The sequence below is a fragment of the Lissotriton vulgaris genome, chromosome 1_1 (assembly GCF_964263255.1).
Source record: "Lissotriton vulgaris chromosome 1_1, aLisVul1.2, whole genome shotgun sequence".
Classification (NCBI taxonomy): domain Eukaryota; kingdom Metazoa; phylum Chordata; class Amphibia; order Caudata; family Salamandridae; genus Lissotriton; species Lissotriton vulgaris.
Genome location: NC_141685.1, coordinates 1330589185 through 1330613490, shown reverse-complemented (window position 1 = coordinate 1330613490; position 24306 = coordinate 1330589185). Strand labels below are relative to the sequence as shown.

The following is a 24306-nucleotide window of genomic DNA, read 5'->3' as shown; positions in this document are numbered from 1 at the left end:
TGTGTATGGTAGACCATGTGGCTGCTCTACAGATTTCCTTTAAAGGAATGTTTCCAAGGAAAGCCATGGATGCCCCTAACTTTCGTGTTGAGTGGGCTCTTGGGGGAATCGTTAATGTGTGCTTAGCCTTTTGATAGCAAATTTGTATGCACTTAACGATCCACCTGGCTATACCTGCTTTTGAAATGGGGTTGCCTTTGTGCTGTGGTGAAAAGGCAACAAACAGTTGTTTTGTCTTTCTGAAATCTTTTGTCCTATCTATGTAGTACATTAGAGCTCTTTTGACGTCTAGTGTGTGGAGCATTCTCTCAGCCACTGAATGAGGATTCTGGAAGAACACTGGCAGTTCTATAGTTTGATTCATATGGAACTGTGAAACCACTTTAGGCAGAAACTTAGGGTTAGTGCGTAGTACCACCCTGTTGGAGTGAATCTGGATGAATGGCTCTTGGATAGTTAGTGCCTGAAGTTCACTAACTCGTCGTAGCGATGTGATTGCTATTAGGAAAGCCACTTTCCACGTTAAGAATTGAATCTCGCATGAGTGCAGAGGCTCAAAAGGTGGGCCCATCAGTCTGGTAAGGACCACATTCAGGTTCAATACAGGTGCTGGTGGGTGTCTGGAAGGAATAACTCGTTTGAGTCCCTCCATTGAAGCTTTGATGGCAGGAACTCTGAAAAGAGAGAGATGCTGCCTGTTTTGGAGATAAGCTGCTATTGCGGATAAATGTACACGTATGGAAGCGAATGCTAGATTGCATTTGTATAGATGTAATAGATAACAGATGATGTTGTGAGTAGATGCATCTAGCGGATTAATGTTGGCACAATAAATAACCAATTGCTTCCATTTCGCTGCATAACATGCTCTAGTTGTGGGCTTCCTTGCCTCCCTGATTATGTCCATACAGTCAGGAGGTAAGTTGAGGTAGCCAAACTAAGACCTCAGGAGCCAAATCGCCAGGTTGAGCTGTTGCGGATCTGGATGCTGAATGTTGCCATGGCTCTGCGTCAAAAGCCTGGGTGTGAGGTGCAGCCTTTGATGTGGTACCACGGAGAGTTCTAGAAATGTGGTGTACCATGGTTGGCGTGCCCATGTTGGCGCAACCAGGATGAGAGTCAGAGTGTTGCCTCAGTTTGCGTGCCACTAGCGGTATTAGCGGTGCTGGGGGAAAAGCGTACGCAAATATGCCTGACCAGTTCATCCATATCGCATTTCCCTGCGACTGTGGGTGTGGAAACCTGGCGGCAAAGCTTCGGCATTTTGAGTTTTCCCTTGTGGCGAACAGGTCCATCTCTGGATGACCCCACTGCTGGAAGTACGGTTGGAGTACTGATGGATGCATCTCCCACTAGTGCATCTGGTGGCTGTGCCTGCTGAGCAGGTCCGCCATCAGATTGTCCTTGCCGGGGAGGTGCTCCGCCATGAGGAAGATGTTTCTCTGAATGGCCCACTTCCACATGCTCTGAGCCAGATGACACAACTGGAGTGTGTACCTCCCTGCTTCTGTATGTAGTACATGGCCGTCATGTTGTCCGTCCGGATCAACACTACTTTGTTGCACAAATGTACCTTGAATGCTTTCATTGCCATGAAGATAGCCATCAGTTCCAGAAGGTTGATGTGCATCTTTTTCTGCTGTGCTGTCCATAGTCCCTGCACTGTGTAGTTGAGTACATGAGCCCCCATCCTTGGAGAGATGCGTCCGTCGTCAGTATAATCTGTGGCACAGGCTCGTGGAACGGTCGGCCCTTGCAAAGGTTTTGTGGGTTCCACCAATGCAGAGAGTTGTATGCCTGACAGGTCACCAACACTAGGTCCTTCAATTGTCCGCGAGCCTGATTCCACGGACGTGCTAAGCACTCCTGAAGCGGACGCATGTGTAGTCTCGTGTGCGGGACTATGAAGATGCAGGAGGCCATCATGCCTATCAACTGCATGAACACTTGTGCTGGAAGCGAGTGTTGTGGTTTGAATTTCCGTATCAGCAATTGCATTCTGTTGATCCTCACTGAATTTGGCTGTGCTTTGGCTGCCAGAGTGTCTATTGTCGCGCCCAAGTACTGCCGTACGTGGGCGGGCTGAATGTGGGAATTTGGATAATTCAGTGAGAACTCCAGATTGTGAAGGTGAATGGTGTGGGGCATGTGGGGGGCACATTGCTGGGCCGACCTTGCTTGGATAAGCCAGTCGTTCAGATAAGGGTAGACTTGAACGTTCTGTCTCCGTAGGTGTGCAGCCACTGTCGCTAGGCACTTGGTAAACACCCTGGGTGCAGTTGTTACTCCGAAAGGGATGACCTTGAACTGATAATGCTGATCCCGAATGGTAAATCTGAGATATTTTCTGTGTGACGGGTGGACCGGTATATGGAAATATGCATCCTTTAGATCTAATGTTGCGAAGAAATCTCCCTGACTGAGTAACGGTAGAACCTGCCGTAATGTGAGAATGTGAAAATGGCCTGACAGGATGTACTGGTTTAGGGGCCGGAGGTCCAGTATGGGTCTGAGGGACCTGTCCTTTCTTGGGATCAAGAAGTACAGCGAGTACACCACTGTACCTTTTTGTTCCACAGGCACGAGCTCTATGGCTCCTTTTTGCAGCATGCTGGCTACCTCCTGCTGCAATAACTGTATGTGCTCTGCGGACATAGGACGGTGTCTTGGGGGTATGTTGGGTGGAGTGGATGTTAACTCCAGACAATAACCGTACTGGATAAGCTGCCTCACCCACCTGTCTGTAGTGATGGATTTCCAAACCGGCAGGAACTGTTGTAGTCTCCCCCCGACCGGTGTGGTATGGTCGGGGGGCAGTGACAAGACGTCACTGTTGGTTAGTGGCAGAGGATCGGGAGTGGTTGTTTCCACGACCTCTGCCCTTGGTGCTGTTTCTACGATAGCCACCCCTATTATTCTTGTTGTAGTCCGTCTGCGTGCCTCCTTTACTGTATTGTGTCTGCTGGGACACCTGGCCTCTGGAATCTCCTCTATTGTTGGAGCGACAAAGAACCACCCCTGAACTGCTGCGACTGTAGAGCCCCCATAGACTTTGCAGTCTCTGTGTCCTTAATTTTTTCTAAGGTGGTGACCACTTCTGGGCCAAATAAGTAATCAGGGTTAACCGGCTGATTGAGTATGGTGGTTTGTATCTCAGGCTTGAAGCCGGAGATTCTCAGCCAGGCGTGTCTTCGTAACATAACACTTGTATTAATCGCCCTGGCTGCAGTGTCTGCTGCGTCTAGCGCACACTTAATAGATGCATTCGATATAAGTTTCCCTTCTTGTATTAGCATCTCTGCTGCCTCCTTATACTCATCTGGCAAGTGTTGTAACAGGGTCTCAAGTGTATCATAGTGAGCCCTCTCGTATCTGGCTAAGAGTGCCTGTGTGTTGGAGATTCGCCAGACATTGGCCGCTTGAGCTACCACCCTTTTTCCTGATGCTTCTAGCACTTTAGATTCCTTGTCAGGGGGAGGAGCATCACCCGTGGTTTGTGAGTTCACTCTTTTACGAGCATTGGAAACAACCAGAGAGTCCAACGGCAACTGTCCCTTGATATACGTAGGGTCCACAGGTGCTGGTTTGTATATTTTTTCAATTCTCGGGTTTACCACCCTTGCGGTCTCCTTAAATATGTCTCCAGCGTGTTTCAGGACACCTTTTAGCATGGGTATTGTTTTGACAGTTCTCTCTGAGGTTGAGAAGGTGTCAAACAAAAAGTCCTCTTCAATACGGTCAGCATGGAGCTGGACATCATGATTTTTTGCTGCCCTCTCAATAAGTGCATTAAACGCAGCTGTGTCTTCTGTAGGTGAGGTTTTAATAGCATATATGTCAACAAAGAGAGAGGTAGGGAGAATCAAGGACACTCTCTTAATCCCCGGTTAAATGTCATACAACAAAAGAAGAGAGGTCTGGTCAGTCACAAGGCTGCCAGGAATATGGAGCAAAAGATAAAAGGGTTTTAACACAGTCACTCTGATTGAGTAGGAAGTCCCTCACACACCGACCTGGTCAGTGTCAATAGCATAGACATGACTGTCCGGGGCAGTTTGTGGATCCACTGGGTCAACAGAGTCTGTCCAGGGTTCAGTGTGGTCTTCTGGATCAGTGTCTACAGGATAACTGTAATCCTCATTGTCACCATCCACTACATCCACATCTGAATGTGTGGGTGAAAGATGAGCAGGGTCTTGTCCATATGGTTTTAGAGGTTCAAAAAGAAGAGGTGATGTAGCAGAATCCCTCTTTTTCTTCAATGGAATTTTATTTGACTCCATAGGCTGTTCAGGGGCGATCTTTCGCTTGAAAATGGGAAGTCTACCAGTCTCAGCGTCGATGAATTGCCTCAACTGATCTTCCTGCAGAGGCTATCTATGCTTGGTGGCATCATCCGTAGTTGTAGGCTTTGGCCCCATGGGCACCTTCTTGGCCGCTTCGACGCCCGTCTTAGGGGCGAACGCCTTGGGTACCACTGTCGGCGGCAGTGTGAACTTTATCGGCGCCGACGACTTCGGAGGTTTACTGACCGGCTTCGGGGATGGAGTGGCCTTCGGTCCGACAGCAATAGCCTTCTCTTTAATGCGTTGCAGCGAGTTCGACACCTGCTTCGAAAAAGAGGCGGATGGTTCTGTTGACTCAACAGTCCTTCGAGCCACTGCTAGATTTTGACTCTAGGTCTTTACTGACCTTTGCTTTGTCGAGTCGACGTTTAGGATTGAGAGTGTTCTGTGTCTCGAGTCCTTTGTTTGTGTCTAAGGTCTTCAGCGCCGACTTCTTTCGGTCGATGTCCTTGACCTTTTTCTTCGGTGCCCCGGCTTTCGGCTCGACACCCTTTAGCGACCTCCCTGGGTCGATTAACACTTTTCTGTTTTGTTGGAGCCGATGGTTCAGAAGCCTTCGATCCGACCAAAGTAATAAGTACTTTCGATTTTGTTTCCGGTGCTTTCGGTTTTGTAGTCACCGATGTTTTTGGTTTCAATTTTGATCGATCAACCGATGGCTCGTTGGACTTGTCCGTAGCCGGGCCCTGAGGCGAGGCTGTAGAACCATGCGTTAGATCTTGGGTAAGGCCATGTGGCGATCCCTCGACCTGATCCTTATAGAGTGTTCTAGACTAGGCCCCCGTACCAACGAATGGGCCTAGCTCCTCGCTCGAGCTATCTTCTACGGCCCCAAGGGCCTCATCGTCGTCTCCTACCTCGTAGACAACATCTTCATTCTCGACCATTTCTACATCTGCGTCGTAACTGGAGTCTATCTCTGATGCAGGATCAGACAGGGTGTCCTGAACTTCCTGCTCGACTCCTTCATCTTCCTCGGCATCAAAGATGTTCACCGGGTCAGGTGCAGTCTGTTGGGCTTCCTTCCGCGCCGTGCGTCGAAGGCGAATGGTCTTCTTGGATCGGAACCGAGAACAAGCCATACAGCTGGCCTCATCGTGATCCAGAGACAGGCACTTGTTGCACACCGGGTGGACATCGATGTGAGGATACTTGGAGTTGCAAACTGGACATCTTTTGAACGGGCTCTGTTCCATAATGGATCGTCGATTAGGACTCTGGCGTCGACCGGGCCTTAGTGCTTAATAGCCACGCGGCTCTTCTTGACGTCCGGCTCGAAGATAGAGCTGGAACAAGTACTGGGCACCGATCGCAAAGACAATACCGACGATAACTAGAGGCCTTTTGGCCAAATAAAGTTTTCTATCGATTCCGAACTTGAGTTAAATATACATCCGAACCCAATGGCGGAAAAAAAAACAATCTGAGGATGGAGAGGATGCCCATGCGCACTGTAGTCCAGGGGAGGAGCCACCTATCTCGTGATACTTCGAAGACTCTTCCAAGAAAACAATGTGCAATCATCCGGACCCAACACTAGGCAGCGATCTATGCACAGATATGAATTCAGCAGCCCACATGCCTCGAACCTTGCTCTTCTAATGGATTCTTCTAACCGCAGATTCTTCACCATGTGAATAGGTATCAAAGCAGTAGGTACTCAGCTGGTGATCTGTGGAATGGCTCAGACCCAATCGTCTTGATGGACCCCTAAATGTGAAATGTTTGATTAGCCTACACCCAACTAGCATAAGCTAACCTGTTACTAAAATCTCTAGTTTGTTGTCAGGGGTACCCAGGGCCCTTAAGTTAAGAGTGTTCTCGGAAAATGCAGCATGTGTGGGACTGCAGGATGGGTAAACGAAAATAGGCGCAACTACTTGTCCTCTAGGTGCAAACCACAGTACAATCTCCTGGATCCAGGGCAGACAGAACATCTTCAATTTGTCCTTCAGAAAGGAGGAGTCAAGGGAGTGGAGCTGTAAAATAGGAGTAAGATACTGTGAGAAAGCCATCTTTCTTGCATTGGTATGCCCCCACTTTTTTCTGAACTGATGTGCTTTGACTGAGTGTGTGAGAAGTTGGCCTGATATGTAGTGCTCACTATTCTAGTGATCACTGTGTATCATTCCAAACAACCCTTATTGATGATTGGTTGTAAGTCAACCTTATAGACCAGCTATACTAGTAGCATGGACAAGAGCAGTCTTTAGGCTAAACTCTAGAGGGCGTGTTAAGCCAGCTGTTATACCATCACATATACCCCTTGAACACCAAGTGAAAGGACACCACACAAGTTGTTATCAAAATAAAAGGATATTTATTTATAACAAGTCTACCCTGATCTCTTTTTGAGTCAGGGAGCTAAGCACACAACAAAACTCTTGAGAAAATACTTTTAAGTTGCACAATTTACACAAATGCCCGAGGGGCACGAAAAACCATATACTACAAAAGTGGAATGCGAAATACTAGCAGGTAAGTAACAAGATCCAGAGGCTTTAGGATCACTAGGACTACACTACTGAACATTCAGGTTAGGAGCAGGAGGCCTAGGGGGATCGGGTGCAGAGTGTGCAATCTCACGCGGGATGCGGGACAAAGTCGATGCATGATTGATTTCGTAAAGTTAGTGTTATCGGACGAATCCGACTAGATAGGCTGAAAATGAAAAAGGATCTGGACACTTGATAGTGAACCTACATTGGAGCACCGAAATGCTCAAGTTACCTAGCCCAGGGGCTGCGGCTGCATAGGGTTCAAAAGAAGTCGGGAATCCTCGTTACAGTCTATGGAGCCTGAAAGAAGAAGTTGCTGGCAGGCGACCAGTGATGAAGTTCGATGTGATCCAAGCCTGGATCGATGATGGAGACGACCTGAAAGCAGAGGGGACTCAGTTCTTAATCACTAGCCAGTGATCAGATGGGCACCAGGATGGCACCGGATGAAGTCACCTCGACCAGGTGAGTGGGCGACGCTGGGCTCTGCAGTCTCTCGGACCAGGAGGCGTTGTCAGCTACTAGGATGGAGGTGCGAGCTGTCCCACGAAGGTGTCTGTCGGCGATGCTGGACCCAGGATTGGGGCAACAAACCTTGGCAAAGGCAAACCCACGCTGTGGACTCAAGATGGCGTCTGGAGTGGACAAGGAGGGTCCGGGGTGCTCCTCTGTTGGAGGGGAGCAAGGGCCAGTCTGGAGCAACCAGACCAGCGATGGAAGTGTCGTGGTTAGTCGTCAGGAGGGCCACAAGCCAGCAGGCAAGTAGCCGGACAACGCGGTGAGCAGCAAAGAGCAGAAGGGCCCCACGCAGATCTCGTGGATGCTGGGGGGCTGGACCCAGGTGCTGGAGCTGCTCAGGGTTAGGGCTTCTCAAACCCCAAAGCACTCACTCGAGGATCCCTCGGCGGTCGTGCTGGATAAGCGTTGTGCAGTTCTGAAGATGGCCGGTCTGAGGTAATAGAAATTTTCAGGTAGCTAATGTGTCCCCCACTCGCACCCTATCCATGCACCCATGTTCCATGTATGTCGTGTAACTTCTGTTCTGTACATGCTAGAAAGATGCAAATACATTTGCGTCCATCCTTAATATGTTAGCTATCCAGTCATGCAAAGAAATCCCGTTAATTAGGCTTCTAGGCATACGGTGCCAACGTCTTTACATGGTGCACTTCTGAAATTCGCACACGTTTCTCTCCATGTTTCCTGGCCCAGTCGAGCTAGGCCCTTAACGAGGCCTCTCTGCCTCATCTCTCCTGTCTCCGAAAGCTGTACGCATCCCTGACCCCTGCCTTACTTCCTGCCAGCGCAGCGGTGCCCGGCTCGGCCTGGACTACCTGCCAAATTCATGTTTTGCCTACAGTTATCTGCTCAGCCTCCTCGAAAAACACATTCCAGTCTAGTGAAATAGGTAAACATATTCCCGGCTGCAGAGCAAAGGGCCCGGCCTTTTCTGTCCTCCTTGCAAGTGATTTACTGACTCCGTTACCATGGTAGGCCCATGGCTCCGCACGTTGCACCAGACACGTATGCACGCACCAGCTTTCAGTATTGGATGGCCCCTGCCCGAGAGACCTTTTACTTCAGACACTACATCCTCCAAACATAAGATACTAGATATGCTATAGGTACAGGTTGCCCTGACACTCCAGACACCAGTCTCCTCCACTAGTGCTAATGTCAAAGCCACCAGTTACACGTCATGCTAGTTGCGCGCGCATCCAGGTTAAGGGTTTCTGCAACTTTTCCCTATGCATCCACCCACATGTGACGATTCTTGTGACGTTTCTCTGACATGTACAGTGCACGCCCATGTGTACGCCTTATTCACGCCTCCTATTACGCACATGTGTTCTTATCTCTCTCTTTTCACCTGTTACGCCTACTATATTGGATTAAATTGTGTCGTTTTACTATATATAATGTGTAATGCTAATAAAACGTTGAATGTCCCTTCCTGAACCTTAAAGGTGATGGAACATGATGCTCCATCCTTGAGGATTTGTCCATTAAAGCCCGTATGACTCAGATACCACGGACTCTGCCTCTCATTTGAATGACCTGTCTTGTAATGATAATTATACGGAAAAATGCATAGGTAAATGTATTTACCACAGGTCCCTCGAGGTCTCGTCACACCCACGAATCTCAGCTGGGCTGATGATGTAGGTAGAGGTCAGAGGTGCCAGGGAATCCGGGTCTCGCCGAGCTGGGCAGTCTTGATCCGGAGGATGGACTTGCAGCAAACCGCATGCGTTTAGATGGTGCCCGCTGGTGCAGGGTGGCTACTCCTTAGCCACAAGGGTGAGTCTTCAGAAAGGTTCAAGAGTTCTTTCGTGGAAAGTCAAGATTCAGAATTATCCAATATGGGAAGGGGGCCCGCTCCTACCTTTATACTAAAGAAAGGGGCTGGCACGCGACTAGGTCCTGCCCATGGGTCGGACCAGGAGGGGGGTGGTTACACCCCTCTCCCTTGTCCAGACTTTCCCCCAGCTCAGGGGCTGGTGTGCCGCTGGAACTGGTTCAAACCGGCAGATGCATAGTGAGCACTGGGGTGCCACTTGCAGTCACCTTCCATTCAGCCCGGCCTACCTGTGATACACAAAACCCTGTCTGGGATGGTGCTAGCACCGCCCTTGACAGGAAACCCTTTGTCTAAGCTCTCCTCGCTGGAAGGACTCCCAGCAGCAGGAGGTCAGACTTGTGTCTGTGGTGGCAGCATCCATTTTGTGATGCTGAGGCTCGAGTTAACTTTAACCGGGGTTAACAGTTACATACATGTCGTGTCCCTCTAGAAGGGTGGAATGCTAACCCCGTCGCCAGAATTGGCAAGGGGTTAGTATTCCAATTCGTATGGCACCTTACTCGACATGTTTTGATAAAGCGATACCAAAGATAGCAAATAACCGGGAGGATTATAATGCACTTAAGAGTATATGGTACGCGTTATCATAGAATCGCTATTAGGACTTGGTTCCGTAAGCTGCAGACGGGCTAAGCTCATGCCAGAGCACCATCTCACATAATTCCAAGCACTCTGCCTTCAGGATTGATAAGGCCTGCCATAGGAGTGACTGATAGGAATCTATGTGTCCATTTTAGGGTTAGATATAGGAATACTATATCTAAAGCAAAGGGTGATTACACCACCTTACCCCAGCTGTCGTGCAGCCAGTTGTGTCAGATTTGGATGGCCAGCCAGGGGTGGCATGGCATAATACATGCTGCAGCCCCTGGTAGGCCCTGGGTACACCTATGCCCTGGGTACCGAAGGTACACTGTACAGGGACTGATAAGTTGACTCAGTATCCAATTAGATATGTACCTAAGGTACATGGAATCCATTTTACAGAGAGAGCAGTAGGCCTGGGGCCCTGAATAGCAGGGTCCCAGGTCAACTAAGTCGAGAAACCAGCAAAACACCAGGCAAAATGTTGGGGGCCACCATAGTCAGATATCCACCTTCCTACAGTGTGCGCCCTGGGTTCCTGCCAACCAGGTACCCAAGCCCTGTGTTCCTTCCCTAAAATGCAAATGCTACTTACCAGTATGCATCTGTTCTTGGCATGTAGGGCTGCTGACATTCATATCTGTGCATAGATCGCCGCCTAGTGTTGGGTCCGGATGATTGCACATTGTTGTCCTGGAAGAGTCTTCGAAGTATCACGAGATAGGTGGCTCCTCCCCTGGACTACAGTGCGCATGGGCATCGCCTCCATCCCCAGATTGTTTTTAGCCATTGGCAGAGATGGAGTGAAGTACGTGAGTGATGACCATGCGATGAGCATATATATATATATGAATACAGCAGCTGCTACAGGCGCCGGGGAGGAGGGTGGGCGATATGAATGTCAGCAGCCCTACATGCAAAGAACAGATGCATACTGGTAAGTAGCATTTGCAGTTCGAGGCATGTGGGCTGCTGAATTCATATCTGTGCATAGAATACATAGCAGTCCCTCCATTAGCGGCGGCCGCCCGTGCCAGCTGCAGCAGTCTGAAAGTGTCTTGAGAACAGCCTGACCAACAGCATCCTGCTGTTTGGAGTGCACGTCTACACAGTAATGTTTAGTGAAAGTATGTGTGGTAGACCATGTGGCTGCTCTACAAATATCTTCTAAGGGAATGTTACCTAGGAAAGCCATAGAGGCCCCCAACTTCCTGGTGGAGTGGGCTCTTGGTGGGATAGTGAGAGTGCGTTTAGCTTTAGCGTAACCGATTTGAATGCATTTCACAATCCACCTAGCGATCCCAGCTTTGGAGATCGCGTTTCCCTTGTGGTGTGAGGCAAAAGCAACGAAAAGCTGCTTGGTTTTGCGAAAATCTTTTGTCCTGTCCACATAGTACATCAAGGCTCTTTTAACGTCAAGGGTGTGGAGCATCCGCTCCGCCAGCGTCTCTGGGTTTTGGAAAAACACCGGCAACTCAATTGTCTGGTTCATATGGAATTGAGATACAACCTTGGGTAAGAATTTAGGGTTAGTGCGGAGCACAACCCTGTTAGCATGTACTTGGAAGAAAGGTTCTTGGATGGTGAGCGCCTGCAACTCGCTACCCCTCCGTAGCGATGTAATTGCTACTAAGAAAGCAACCTTCCAAGTCAGAAACTGAAGCTCACAAGAGTGCAGTGGCTCGAAGGGAGGACCCATCAGTCTTGTAAGAACCACATTGAGGTTCCATTCCGGAGCTGGTGGGGTCCTTGGTGGAATGACTCTTTTGAGTCCTTCCAGAAAAGCCTTGATAGCAGGGACCTTAAAAAGTGACAGGTGTTGCCTATTCTGGAGGTATGCTGCCATAGCAGACAGGTGAATGTGGATGGAAGAGTACGCCAAATTGCATTGATACAGGTGGAACAGGTAACAAATGATGTTTTGAATGGAAGCATCAAGCGGGTCAATATCGTGGTTAACACAGTAAATGACAAACCTCTTCCATTTAGCCGCATAACAAGCTCTAGTAGTGGGCTTCCGTGCCTCCCGAATGATGTTCATGCAATCGGGAGGAAGATTGAGGTAGCCAAACTCTAGGACTTCAGGAGCCAGATCGCCAGGTTGAGCTGTTGCGGATCTGGGTGCTGAATGTCGCCATGGCTCTGCGTCAGAAGGCTGGGAGTGAGATGAAGCCTTTGATGCGGTACCACGGAGAGTTCCAGAAACGTGGTGTACCACGGCTGGCGAGCCCACGTTGGAGCAACCAGGATGAGAGTCATCGAGTGCTGCCTGAGCTTGCGTGCCACCAGCGGTATCAGAGGTGCTGGGGGAAAAGCGTACGCAAATCTGCCTGACCAGTTCATCCACATCGCATTGCCCTGCGATTGCGGGTGTGGGAACCTGGCGGCGAAGCTTTGGCATTTTGCGTTCTCCTTTGTGGCGAACAGGTCTATCTCTGGATGACCCCACCTTTGGAAGTACGGTTGGAGTACTGATGGATGTATCTCCCACTCGTGCATTTGATGGCTGTGCCTGCTGAGCAGGTCCGCCATTTGGTTGTCCTTGCCTGGGAGATGCTCTGCCATGAGGAAGATGTTCCTCTGAATGGCCCACTTCCACATGCTCGGAGCCAGACGAGACAGCTGCGGAGAGTGTGTGCCTCCCTGCTTCTGAATGTAGTACATGGCTGTCATGTTGTCCGTCCGGATCAACACGACCTTGTTGCACAGATGTACTTTGAACGCCTTCAAGGCCATGAAGATTGCCATCAGTTCCAACACATTGATGTGCATCTTCCTTTGCTGTAGTGTCCATAGTCCCTGCACTGTGTAGTGGAGTACATGCGCTCCCCATCCCTGGAGAAGCGTCCGTCGTCCGGATAATCTGTGGCACAGGCTCTTGGAATGGTCGGCCCTTGCAAAGGTTTTGTGGATTCCACCAATGCAGAGAGTTGCATGCCCGACCGCTCACCAACACTAGGTCTGTCAGTTGCCCATGAGCCTGAGTCCACTGACGTGCTAGGCACTCCTGAAGCGGACGCATATGTAGTCTTGCGTGCGGGACAATGGAAATGCAGAAGGCCATCATGCCTATCAACTGCATGAACACTTTCGCTGGAAGCGAGTGTTGAGGTCTGAATCGTTGGATCAGCGTTTGGATACTGGCGATTCTCACTGAATTTGGCTGCGCAGTGGCTGCCAGAGTGTTTATCGTCGCGCCCAGATACTGTCGTACATGGGCGGGCTGGAGATGGGATTTCGGGTAGTTCAGAGAGAATCCCAGATCGTGCAGGAGATGAATGGTGCGGGACACGTGGTCGGCGCACTGTTGTTCTGTTTTTGCCTGAATGAGCCAGTCGTCCAGGTAAGGGTAGACGTGGACGCTCTGGCACTTCGTAAAGACCCTTGGCGCTGTGGTGACCCCGAACGGCAGAACCCTGAACTGGTAGTGCTGGTCTTGAATCGTGAATCTGAGATACTTCCTGTGGGAAGGATGCAGGGGGATATGAAAGTATGCATCTTTTAGATCCAACGTAGCCAGGAAGTCCCCCTGTTGAAGCAGAGGGAGTACCTGCTGCAACGTGAGCATATGGAAATGCTCCGAGAGAATGTACAAGTTGAGGGGCCGGAGGTCCAGGATGGGCCGTAGGGATCCGTCCTTTTTGGGGATTAGAAAGTACAGAGAGTAAACTCCTGTACCCCTTTCTTGCAGTGGGACAAGCTCTATTGCCCCTTTTTGCAGCATGACCTGAACTTCCTGCTGCAACAAGTGCAAGTGCTCGCCAGACATAGGACGGCTTCTTGGAGGTATGTTCGGTGGAGTGGAAGTAAGTTCCAGACAGTAACCGTACTGGATAAGAGACTTGACCCACCTGTCCGTGGTGATGGATTTCCACGCGGGCAGGAACTGCTGGAGTCTCCCCCCGACCGGTGTTGTGTGGTCGGGGGGCAGTAACAAGGCGTCACTGCTTGTTGGCGGTGGTGGACCTGGAGCTGTTTCCACGTCCCCTGCCTTTGATGTTGTTGCCTCTGTAGCCACCTCTACCCTTGTTGGTGTATGAGGTCTGGGTATTACTTTTATAATACTGTGTGGACTGCGATGCCTGACCCCTTGAGGTGCCTCTGGTATTGGAGCGGCGAAAGGAACCACCCCGAAACTGCTGAGACTGGAGGGCCCCCATAGACTTAGCAGTGTCTGTGTCTTTCTTCATTTTTTCCAGTGTCGCATCCACCTCAGGGCCGAACAGGTGGTCAGGATTAACTGTTTGGTTCAGGATGGTTGTTTGTATATCCGGTTTGAAACCTGATATCCTAAGCCATGCATGTCTTCTCAGCAACACACTAGTGTTGATTGCCCTGGAGGCTGTGTCAGCCACGTCTAGCGCACATTTAATGGAAGCGTTTGTGATGAGCTTTCCTTCCTGAATTAACATTTCCCCTGCCTCCTTGTACTGGTCAGGCAAGTGTTGCAGCAGTGTTTCTAGGGTGTCATAATGAGCCCTATCGTAGCGTGCAAGTAGGGCCTGCGTGTTTGAGATTCGCCAAATATTAGCGGCCTGTGCAGCAATCCGTTTCCCTGAGGCCTCAAATATTTAGACTCTTTGTCTGGGGGAGGAGCGTCACCAGTGGTCTGCGAGTTCGCCCTCTTGCGTGCGTTGGATACCACCAACGAGTCTAGTGGCAAGTGTCCCTTGATGTATGTTGGATCCGAGGGCGCTGCCTTATACTTTTTGTCAATGCGAGGATTGATGACACGCGCCCGGGTGGGCTCTTTGAAGACCTCAGTTGCGTGCTTGAGCACTCCCTTGAGCATTGGCAATGTCTTGACTGACTTTTCAGCCACTGAGAAAGTGTCAAACAAAAAGTCCACATCCACAGGATCTGAGTGCAGCTCGACCTCATGGTTAGCTGCAGCTCGCTCAATCAAAGCGTTGAAGGCTGCAGAGTCCTCCGTCGGTGAAGTCTTTGCAGCAAAGAGCTGCGGTTCCTGACCAGATTGCGGGTCGTCCGGGTCGCCTCCGGCAGACCAAGGCACATGTTCCTCCTCCGGATCCGAGTACGCCGGATAGTTGTACTCGACCTCCTCATCGTCACCATCCCCTGCGTTGGAACGCGTTGGCGAATGTTCTAAAGCTTGTGGAGAGGCAGGCTCGAACGGGGCCGAAGTACCCGCAGTACCCTTCTTATTTTTGAGAGGAATGCGAAAATGCTCCAACACCGGCTCCGTGGTGATTTTCCTTTTGAGGAGAGACAGTTTTCCGGTATTGGCGTCGATGATGACCTCTCGACGCTCTTCCTCTGCAAGCGGCTGGAGCCGAGGCTTCGCCACCACCAGTGCCGCTTCGGGAGTCGACACCTGCTTCAAGGGCACACCTGCCCCAAGCTTCGGAGCGAAAGCCTTCGGCGTCGACTTTGGCGGCAGGGTGAATCGGATAGGCGTTTGCGCCTTTGCAGGCTTTGTTGTGTGCTTCGGCACCACATCCCCTGGTTCGGGAACCACAGCGTCCTTCCGAATCCGTTGCAGGGACTCCGCGACCTTCTTCGTCAAGGCCGTGGAGGGCTTGACCGGCTCGACCGATCTCTCCGAGTCGGGAGTCAGGTCGGCGAGAGGCAACGTCTTCGGAGCCGACACTTCACGGTCCTTGTCCCCGACGGGCCGAGCCGTGGAATCGCCTTGACGCTTCTTCGAAGCTTTCTTCGGGTCATCGACCTCGACCATCTTCGGCGCCGACGCGGCCGCGTCGGTCGACTTCGGCGTCGACCCCGAGGCCCTCGGGTCGGCCATCTTGGCACGGCTCTTCAGGTCGGCCATTTTGAATTTTTTGCAAGTCGACGCCTCCAGAGCCTTCTGCACCAGCGCAGCTTTCACTTTCGGTTTCGAAACCGGAGGAGTGGATACCAATGGCTTCACTTTCTTTTTTGTTAACGGGAGTGGCGCCTTAGAAATGTCCGTGACCGGGCCCGGAGGCGGGGCTGCTGGACTAGTAACGAGGTCTTGGGTAAGGCCCGAAGGCGATCCCTCGACCTGGGCCGCATGAAGGGGATTGACCCCTGGGTCAGTCTGGGGACGCTCTTCCTCCGAGCTGTCCCCCACGGTGGCAATTGCTCCATCGTCGTCCCCTACCTCGTCGCCGGCTTCGTCAAAGTCCTCGTCTCCCGCGTCATAGGCATCCCCCTCAGACGCAGTGCTAGAGTCCGAAACCCGCATGACATCGTCGTCTTCAACACATTCTTCGAAGATGTCGTCCGGCGGGGGCGCCGAGGTTGCCGATAACTGGGCCTGGAGTCTAGCGGCCCGACGAATCCTGAGAGTCTTCTTGCACCGGAACTTTGAGCAGGCCATACACCTGGCCTCATCATGGTCCGGTGACAAACATTTGTTGCACACAGGGTGCACATCGAGGTGTGAATACTTGGAGGTGCACACCGGGCACCTTTTGAACGGAGTCCGTTCCATGTCTGGAGCGTCGAGTAGGCCCGTCCGCGCCGAGAGCACTCGGATGGGTAGCAAGAGTTCGGAGCTGAGAACAGACAAAACCCGAACGTAACGATACCGACGCCCAGCATAAAGACCTTTTGGTCTCGAGTTAGAAAAGTTTTACAACTATCGATTCCGACAGAGGGAACCGAAAACACATCCGAACCCAATGGCGGAAAAAAACAATCTGGGGATGGAGGCGATGCCCATGCGCACTGTAGTCCAGGGGAGGAGCCACCTATCTCGTGATACTTCGAAGACTCTTCCAGGACAACAATGTGCAATCATCCGGACCCAACACTAGGCGGCGATCTATGCACAGATATGAATTCAGCAGCCCACATGCCTCGAACCTGTGTTTTAACTAAAACTCAATTGGCATCTCTGGCCACCTATCAGCCCCTAGTAAATGGTACCCTAGGTACCCAGGGCATTGCGACCAGAGAAGACCGCTGAGGACTGCAGCACTGATTATGCCACCCTCAGAGGCCCTGTACCCTGACATCCACACACTGCCTTGGCAGGCTGAGTGTCTAAGTACAGAACTAAACAAGGAGTCGACATGGCACACATCCCTGTGTGCCATGCCAACAGAACCCACTGCCCTGGCATACTTCAGTCACCCCTGTATCTGGGTGCCCTATGCCAGAGGTGTGGGCACAGGTGCATGAGCCCTGTGCCCCTACAGTACCCAGGGCCATTCCTGGGCACTGTAAGTGCAGTGATGCCATCAAGAGTATATGGTGTTGGGAGGTTGTCATTACGAACTCCACAGCACCATAATGGCTACACTGAAGACTGACAAGTTTGGTACCAAACTGCTCAGCACATTAAACCTGCACTGATGCCAGTGTGGGATTTAATGTAAAATGCACCAGAGGGCATCTTAGAGATGCCCCCTGAAAACCTAACCTACAATCCACGTCTGCGCTGAGTGGCTGCCGAGGCTGCCACACACATGTTGCTGGACCCCTGGGTGGAAAGCCCCCCGCTCTCCTGGGCCTGCAACAATGCACATCTTGGGCGTGGTGCTAGGTTTCCTCCCACAGGATGGGCAGGGGGAAGCTTGAAAGGCATGCTGCCTGAGCTTATCCAGACCATTTGCTGTACCCAGCAACTGGCCCCCACCAGTTCTGACCCCCACTCTGTCGGGTAGACGGGTGGGAAAAACTACGTCAGGAAGGTGTTTGTGCCACCCTGTACCAACCCTACTACTCAGGTGGGGGAGCCTAGGTGAAGCACGACCCCGGGCTCCGGCCATCTTAAAGATGGGGAGCCCTGCCCAATCACAGCTAGGCTCCTGCAGGAGAGGAGCAGGCTAAGGGGTACCCACCCCAGGACAGGGACCTATTGGTCCCTTTCCTTGCCCTACCTGTAAGGCCCATAAATTCTGTATTTAGGGGCTCCCTGAACCTTCCTTCCTCAGATCCCCATAAAAAAAGAAGAAAGAAGATCAGGAGGAAAAGGACGACAACAACTGGCTTGGCCCCAGCCCTACCGGCTAGTCGACCCTGGAAACTGCTTCTGCCTATACCCGGCGACACCTGCGGACAGAAACGTTGTGACACCCTGAGAACCCGCCTGCCTTGACCCTCCTCAAGATTGGGATTCCCATCAGCAGAGGCTCTGCTGCAACAAAACCCCTGGTGCCAGCCAGGAAGCCCGAACCAGCCCACTTTGCAGCGCAACATGCTCTGGTAGTAGGTTTTCTTGCCTCCCTGATAATGTTCATACAGTCAGGAGGTAAGTTTAGGTACCCAAACTCTAAGACTTCAGGAGCCAGATTGCAAGGTTAAGTTGTTGCGGATCTGGGTGCTGAATGTCTCCATGGCTTTGAGTGAGAAGAGTGGGTGTTAACCGCAGTCTTTGATGAGGCACCACGGACAGTTCTAGAAAAGTTGTGTACCATGGTTGCCTCGCCCATGTTGGAGCAACCAGGATTAGTGTCAGTGAATGCTGGCGTAGCTTGCGTGCCACTAGCGGTAATAACTGTGCTGGGGGAAAAGCGTACGCAAATTTGCATGACCAGTTCATCCATATTGCATTGCCCTGTGACTGCGCATGTGGAAACCTGGCGGCAAAGTACTGGCATTTTGCGTTTTCTTTTGTGGCGAACAGGTCTATCTCTGGTTGCCCCCACTGTTGGAAGTATGGTTGTAGCACTGTGGGATGAATCTCCCACTCGTGCATTTGTTGGCTGTGTCTGCTGAGCAGATCCGCTATTTGGTTGTCCTTGTCGGAGAGGTGTTCCGCCATGAGAAAAATGTTTCTTTGAATGGCCCACTTCCACATGCTTTGGGCTAGATGTGATAGCTGTGGAGTGTGTGTTCCTCCCTGTTTCTGTATGTAGTACATTGCAGTCATGTTGTCCGTCCGGATCAACACAGTCTTGTTGTATAAATGTACTTTGAACGCTTTCATTGCCAGAAAAATTTCCATTCGCTCTAGCATCCCCTTTTTGGGGATGAGGAAGTATAGTGAGTATACCCCTGTACCCTGATGTTCTAATGGTACTAGTTCTATGGCCCCTTATTGCAGCATGCTGATGACTTCTTGCTGTAATAAATTTAGGTGTTCTACAGACCTAGGACGGTGTCTTGGTGGTATGTTGGGTGGTGTGGAGGTTATAGCCATCCCGGATAATTTGCCTTACCCACTTGTCTGTAGTGATGTTTTGCCAGACCGGTAGGAACTGCGGTAATTGTCCCCCGACTGGTTTATGGTCTGGGGGTAGCGCCAAGAAGTCACTGCTTTGTGTTTGTAGAGGATCTGGTGGTATTATTCCCTCTTACTCTGCCCTGGTTATTGCCAAGGTATCCACCTCTATTCTTATTGTAGATGGTTTGCATATTCCCTTTGTAGTTTGAGGTCTGCTGTGATGAGTTACCTCTGATGGTGCAGCGAGCTAAAAAACAGTGTTGGATCTAGCCCTGATCTCTTGACTGGGTGAGAGCTTTCTGCTTAATTCAGAGACTCTGTCCCTCACCACCCCTTGTTGTAAATATGAGTTACCTCTTGCAGCTCCTCTGTAATTGGAGCGACGAAAGGAGCCTTTATGTTGTTGGGACTGCAAGGCTCCCATGGACTTAGCGGTCTGTGTCTTTATTCATTTTGTCCAGGGTTGTATCTACAGCTGGACCAAAGAAATAGTCAGGATTTACTGGCTGGCTTAATAAGGTGGACTGGACTTACCCGAAATGCGAAGCCACGCATGTCTTCTGAGCATAACACTGGTGTTAATTGATCTGGCCGCTGTATCTGCCACGTCTAGGGCACATTTAATGGAGGCGTTAGTTATTAACTTTCCCTCCTGTGCTAGTAATTTACCCTGTTCTTTGTAAGGTTCAGGTAAATACTGGAGAAGTGTCTCTAAGGTGTCATAGTGTGCCCTGTCGTACCTAGCCAACAGGGCTTGCGTATTAGATATTCGCCATATATTAGCTGTTTGAGCAGCCACCCTCTTTCCTGAGGCCTCTAAGATCTTTGATTCTTTGCCAGGAGGTGGGGCTTCTCCAGTTGATTGTGAGTTTGCAAGTTTACGTGCATTGGATACTACTAAAGAATCCAAGGGCAGTTGTCCCTTAATATATGTGGGGTCTACTGGTGCTGGCCTGTATTTCCTCTATTCTGGGGTTAATGACCCGTGCCCTAGTGGTTTCCTTAAATATGTCATGCTGCATGTTTAAGTACCCCTTTTAACATAGGTAGTGTTTTGACAGATCTTTCTGATGTGGTAAAAGTGTCAAAGAGGAAATCTTCCTCAATGGGGTCTGCATGCATCTCTACAATGTGATGGAGGGCTGCCCTATCTATTAGTGCATTAAAAGCAGCTGTATCCTCTGTAGGAGAAGGCCTAGCAGGGTATGCAGGTGTATCTGGAATGGTCTGAGAGTCAGCGGGATCTACTGGGTTCACCCATGGTTGAGGTTGACTGTCTTGGTCAGGTTCTACTGGGTAATTGTATTCCTCATCTTCATAATCCACCTCTTCATCTGAGGTGTGGGTGTGTATGTATATGTGTTAGGCATAGTTGGCTTTATAGGCTCAAAAAGAATAGGTGAAGTCGAACAGTCCCTTTTCTTTTTGAGTGGGATGATATAAGTCCCTTTATCAGTTTCTGGTCTGATTTCCCTCTTGTAGAGAGTGACTTTGCCAGAATTAGGGTCAATGTAAAGTTTTGAGTGTTCTTCTGATGAGGGGTCTGAATACAAGATCTCCTGCTCAGTAGTTCTTGGCTTTGGTCCCAATGTCTTTGGTTTTGTTGTTTTCGGTTCGATCCCGCTATTTGGGTCGACCGCCTTTGCTTTAAAGGAAGTTGGTAGGCCAAATGTTATCGGTCCGAGAGCCCTTGGTGTTACAACAGTCATTTTAGGTTGTGCCTGCTTCTTTGGAGCCAATGTTTTTATCTGTTTGACGTTTTTTGTCGGTTCGACAGTACCCTTCTGACCTTGTGGTTTCGGACCGATGCCTTGCGGTCTCGGCTCGATGGCCTTCTTCGGGTCGATTTTCTTCGGCTCAAACCTTTTTGATATCACAGCCATTGATTTGTCGACTGTTTCGGTTCGACAACCTTCTTCGGATCGAGTCCCTTTTTTGTGTTGCCGGCTGTCTGCGCCGATCTTATCGGTTTGACGGCCTTTCGTTTTGGAGTGGATATAGGTGCGCTGGCCTTCGGCTCGACGACCCTTGTGTTAGACTCCGAAGGATCGACGTAGTTTGGTACGAAGACTGTGTGGTCGATCAGTTTCGGTTTTGTTTTTGGTTCAATAACTTTGTTTCGATATCAACAATCTCGGGTAACGTTGATCCGATGGCTCTTTTCTAATATTCTTAGCCGAGCTGTATCGCGGGGCTACAGAATGTGTTTCGAGATCTTGAAGGCCTTAGCCTCAACCTGAGCCTGTGGAACCATAGAGTTGTATGTCTTGGGCGTTGTACTCACGGTTGGCCCCGTTTCATCACTGGAGTCGTCTTAGACTGCTCCGATCCCCTGGTCGTCGTCTCCTACCTAGACGATGTTGTCTCCTTCGTCGACATAGTAGTTGGAGTCATGCTCTGAATCTTGATCAGACTGTTGATCTGATTCTTCGGCGAGATCGAAGATATTTTCGAGCGCCAGCGCTGGTTTCTGCATGATTTGCCTAGCGGCCCGTCTAATCCGAAGGTTCTTTTTGGATCGAAATTGGGCACAGGCTAGGCAGTCGGCTTCATTATGTTCTGGAGATAAACACTTGTTACATACAGGGTGTTTATCTATATGTGAGTATTTCGAATTACAAAGAGGGCATCTTTTAAATGGACTTAGTTCCATCGACGACTGGTCTTGGCGTCGAGAAGGCCCGCAGCCCGATTCAACGTCCTGAGTTGAATAAACTGTAAATAAAGCTGTCTGCACCGATCGAAAACAATACAGACGAGTCCGAAGGCCTTTTGGCCTCTTAGAAAAGTTTATTCCGATTCCGAACTTCGAGTAAGGGAAAGTACATCCTAACCCAATGGCGGAAAAAAACAATCTAAGGATGGAGAGGATGCCCATGCGCACTGTAGTCCAGGGGAGGAGCCACCTATCTCGTGATACTTCGAAGACTCTTCCAGGACAACAATGTGCAATCATCCGGACCCAACACTAGGTGGCGATCTATGCACAGATATGAATTCAGCAGCCCACATGCCTCGAACAATTAGCTATGCGTGCCACTCCCAGGCTAGTACCACCCCTAAGGTGGGCTAAATGGAGGTAGACAAAACTTTTCAGAAGTAGCAATCTTTGTGATGGCGTATTTAAGAATTCTGGGAAAAGGTTACACCCACTTCCCAAGAAAAATCGTCACATAGGGTGTGTAATGATCCCAAGGGTCAGTAGCCCAGTGACAACTACCCTAATACCCACAAATTCTGTATTTCAGTATTTACAGGAACCACTGGCACCAGAACAGATTATGGTGACCTGAAATATGGACGTAAAGAGTCGCATCCTAAAAGAACAGAAGATACAGCAACTGACTTGGCAATAACCCTGCCAGCCAGCCTGCTGCCTTTGCCAACTGCACCAAACATTGCCGGTCCTGCAGCTGCTGAATTCTCTAAAGCCATGGCAGAACTTCACCCAGTACCAAGACCTCCTGAGAAGTAGCAGACCTGCTTCCCTGCATCCTGCAAGCATCCAAAGGCCCTTGGCAGGACGGACCACAAAAACCAGAAGTCTGAAGACACCGCTGCACCTGTAGTGCCAAGCCGGATTTGCAGTGGGCCAACTGTGTCAAGAGTGGTTCCCCCAGCCCTACAGAGACCAAGTCCAATTTAGTGATCTCTCGTGGACTCCCAGACGTCAATGTAAGCCTCTGCACCACCAGCCCCTTTTATCGCGACTGCTCGTGGTAAGAAAAACCCGGAGGCCCAAGGACATCTCTGCACCAGTCGCCCAGGGCTGTAAAGAAGAGGACTAACAGGGTCCCTACGTTCCTGAGCATCATGAAGGCTGAGCACCCCTGTTTCTTCAGCCCAACTGGCCCAGTACGAGCCTGCAGCCTGTTTACAGGACGATCGATCCCCACAGAGTAACACTGTGCACCCAACGCGGTTTGGCACAGTTGCACCCGGACGCTCTAGTGCCGCTGATGGTGTTCTGCTGGTGTTGCCTTGGACACTGCCCCCACTCACCCTAATTCCCAATAAATCAGAGTAGAAAGATGCTAGCTCAACTCAGAAGGAACTTCCTGAAAGCAAACACTTGATAAAGAAATATAAACAAAAGGCCCGTGATGCAATTAAAATGATGTCACAAAGGATGCACTGCTCCAGTACTAAACTTATATTTAACTAATTACTCTTTAAGTTTGTTTACCACTGGCTCAACTATCAACTGAAACTAAATGTCCCAGGATGTACGACCTTCATTAAAAGAAAGCCAAGGACTGGATTACAGATGTTAGGTCGAGTAGAAAAGTCTACTTACTCGACCTGCAGGTCCAGTAAGATTTTTTACATTTGTCGAGCCCTGTGAAACAAAGGGTGACTAGATTAAATAAATCTGTTTTACCATTTATTAATGTGTAATCATGTTCAAATATGCAAAGTAACTCACTGTGATTCGCTCATCTTCTCTTCTTCGCCGTCCTCTGTAAACGTTTCTCCTTGCCAAATAATGAAAAAAAGCCGGTATTAGTAAATTCTCATTGAAATATTTAAAGTGTAAATTCACATTTCTGCATTTTCCACCTTAAGAGATATATCGGTTTACATCACTTTCCATTATGTAATAGATTACTACAAACATGAAACCTTAAGACTTTCCAATCATGACTCACCTAGAATAATCCAGTTAAAAGCAGCCAGGCTGGTTTTCAAATATTCAGATTTTCTTTTATTTTAAGTTAAACATAGTAGTAATTTAGAAGATAAATAGCAGTTTCGAATAAATCATGTACTACTGCTAAAAACAAGGCTGAAGATGCCTTCAATTGAAACTGCTTTGAGGCAGTTTCATGGGAAGCTAGTGTTCACAATTAAATGGCCCTCCAACTTCTCACCCATCACCACTTGGAATAAGTATAAAATGCGGTCTTCCAAGATTCCAGAAATGCATATTTTCGTAGTCTTCAGAATCAATTAGAAATGTTCAAGTACCTATTTTGAACAATTCTCTGTACAGTATCAATACAGAACTGTCATCAAAACCTATAAAGCACCTACACAAAAGTACGAGGGGGTAAACTGGCAGCCACACCGTGCTTAGGAGCCAATAATACATTTAAGAATTCTTAAAAGGATTCCTGCATAGAGACTAGTCAAGAAGAGGAAGGTGTAGCCCTCAGATCTCATAATCTTGCCAATCACAGAGAAGGACAAACCATGTCAGTCTAGGTGTTAGAAAAAGGGAGGAGAATAGAACTAGAGGGAAAGAGTAAATAGGTGGGAGAAAAGAACAGTTGCCTAGACTTTCAAAGGTGTGCCCTGTTCTCTCTAAGCGCGATACTTGGTCATCATTGGGCCACATTCATAGGCGTGCTTCAAAATCCTGTACAGAAAAACTACTAATAGCACACATCATATGCACAC

The 24306-nt window shown here is 49.6% G+C and overlaps 1 protein-coding gene across 2 annotated transcripts in view; it reads right to left on the bottom strand.

Moving 5' to 3' along the window:
* Nucleotides 1–24306, bottom strand: part of LARP4 (La ribonucleoprotein 4) — a 331711-nt gene that overhangs the window by 105422 nt on the left and 201983 nt on the right. For both annotated transcript variants that reach the window (XM_086966264.1, XM_086966274.1), the window contains one exon: nucleotides 23333–23381. In XM_086966264.1, the coding sequence (XP_086822390.1) occupies nucleotides 23333–23381 (49 nt within the window). The remainder of the gene's footprint in view (nucleotides 1–23332; nucleotides 23382–24306) is intronic.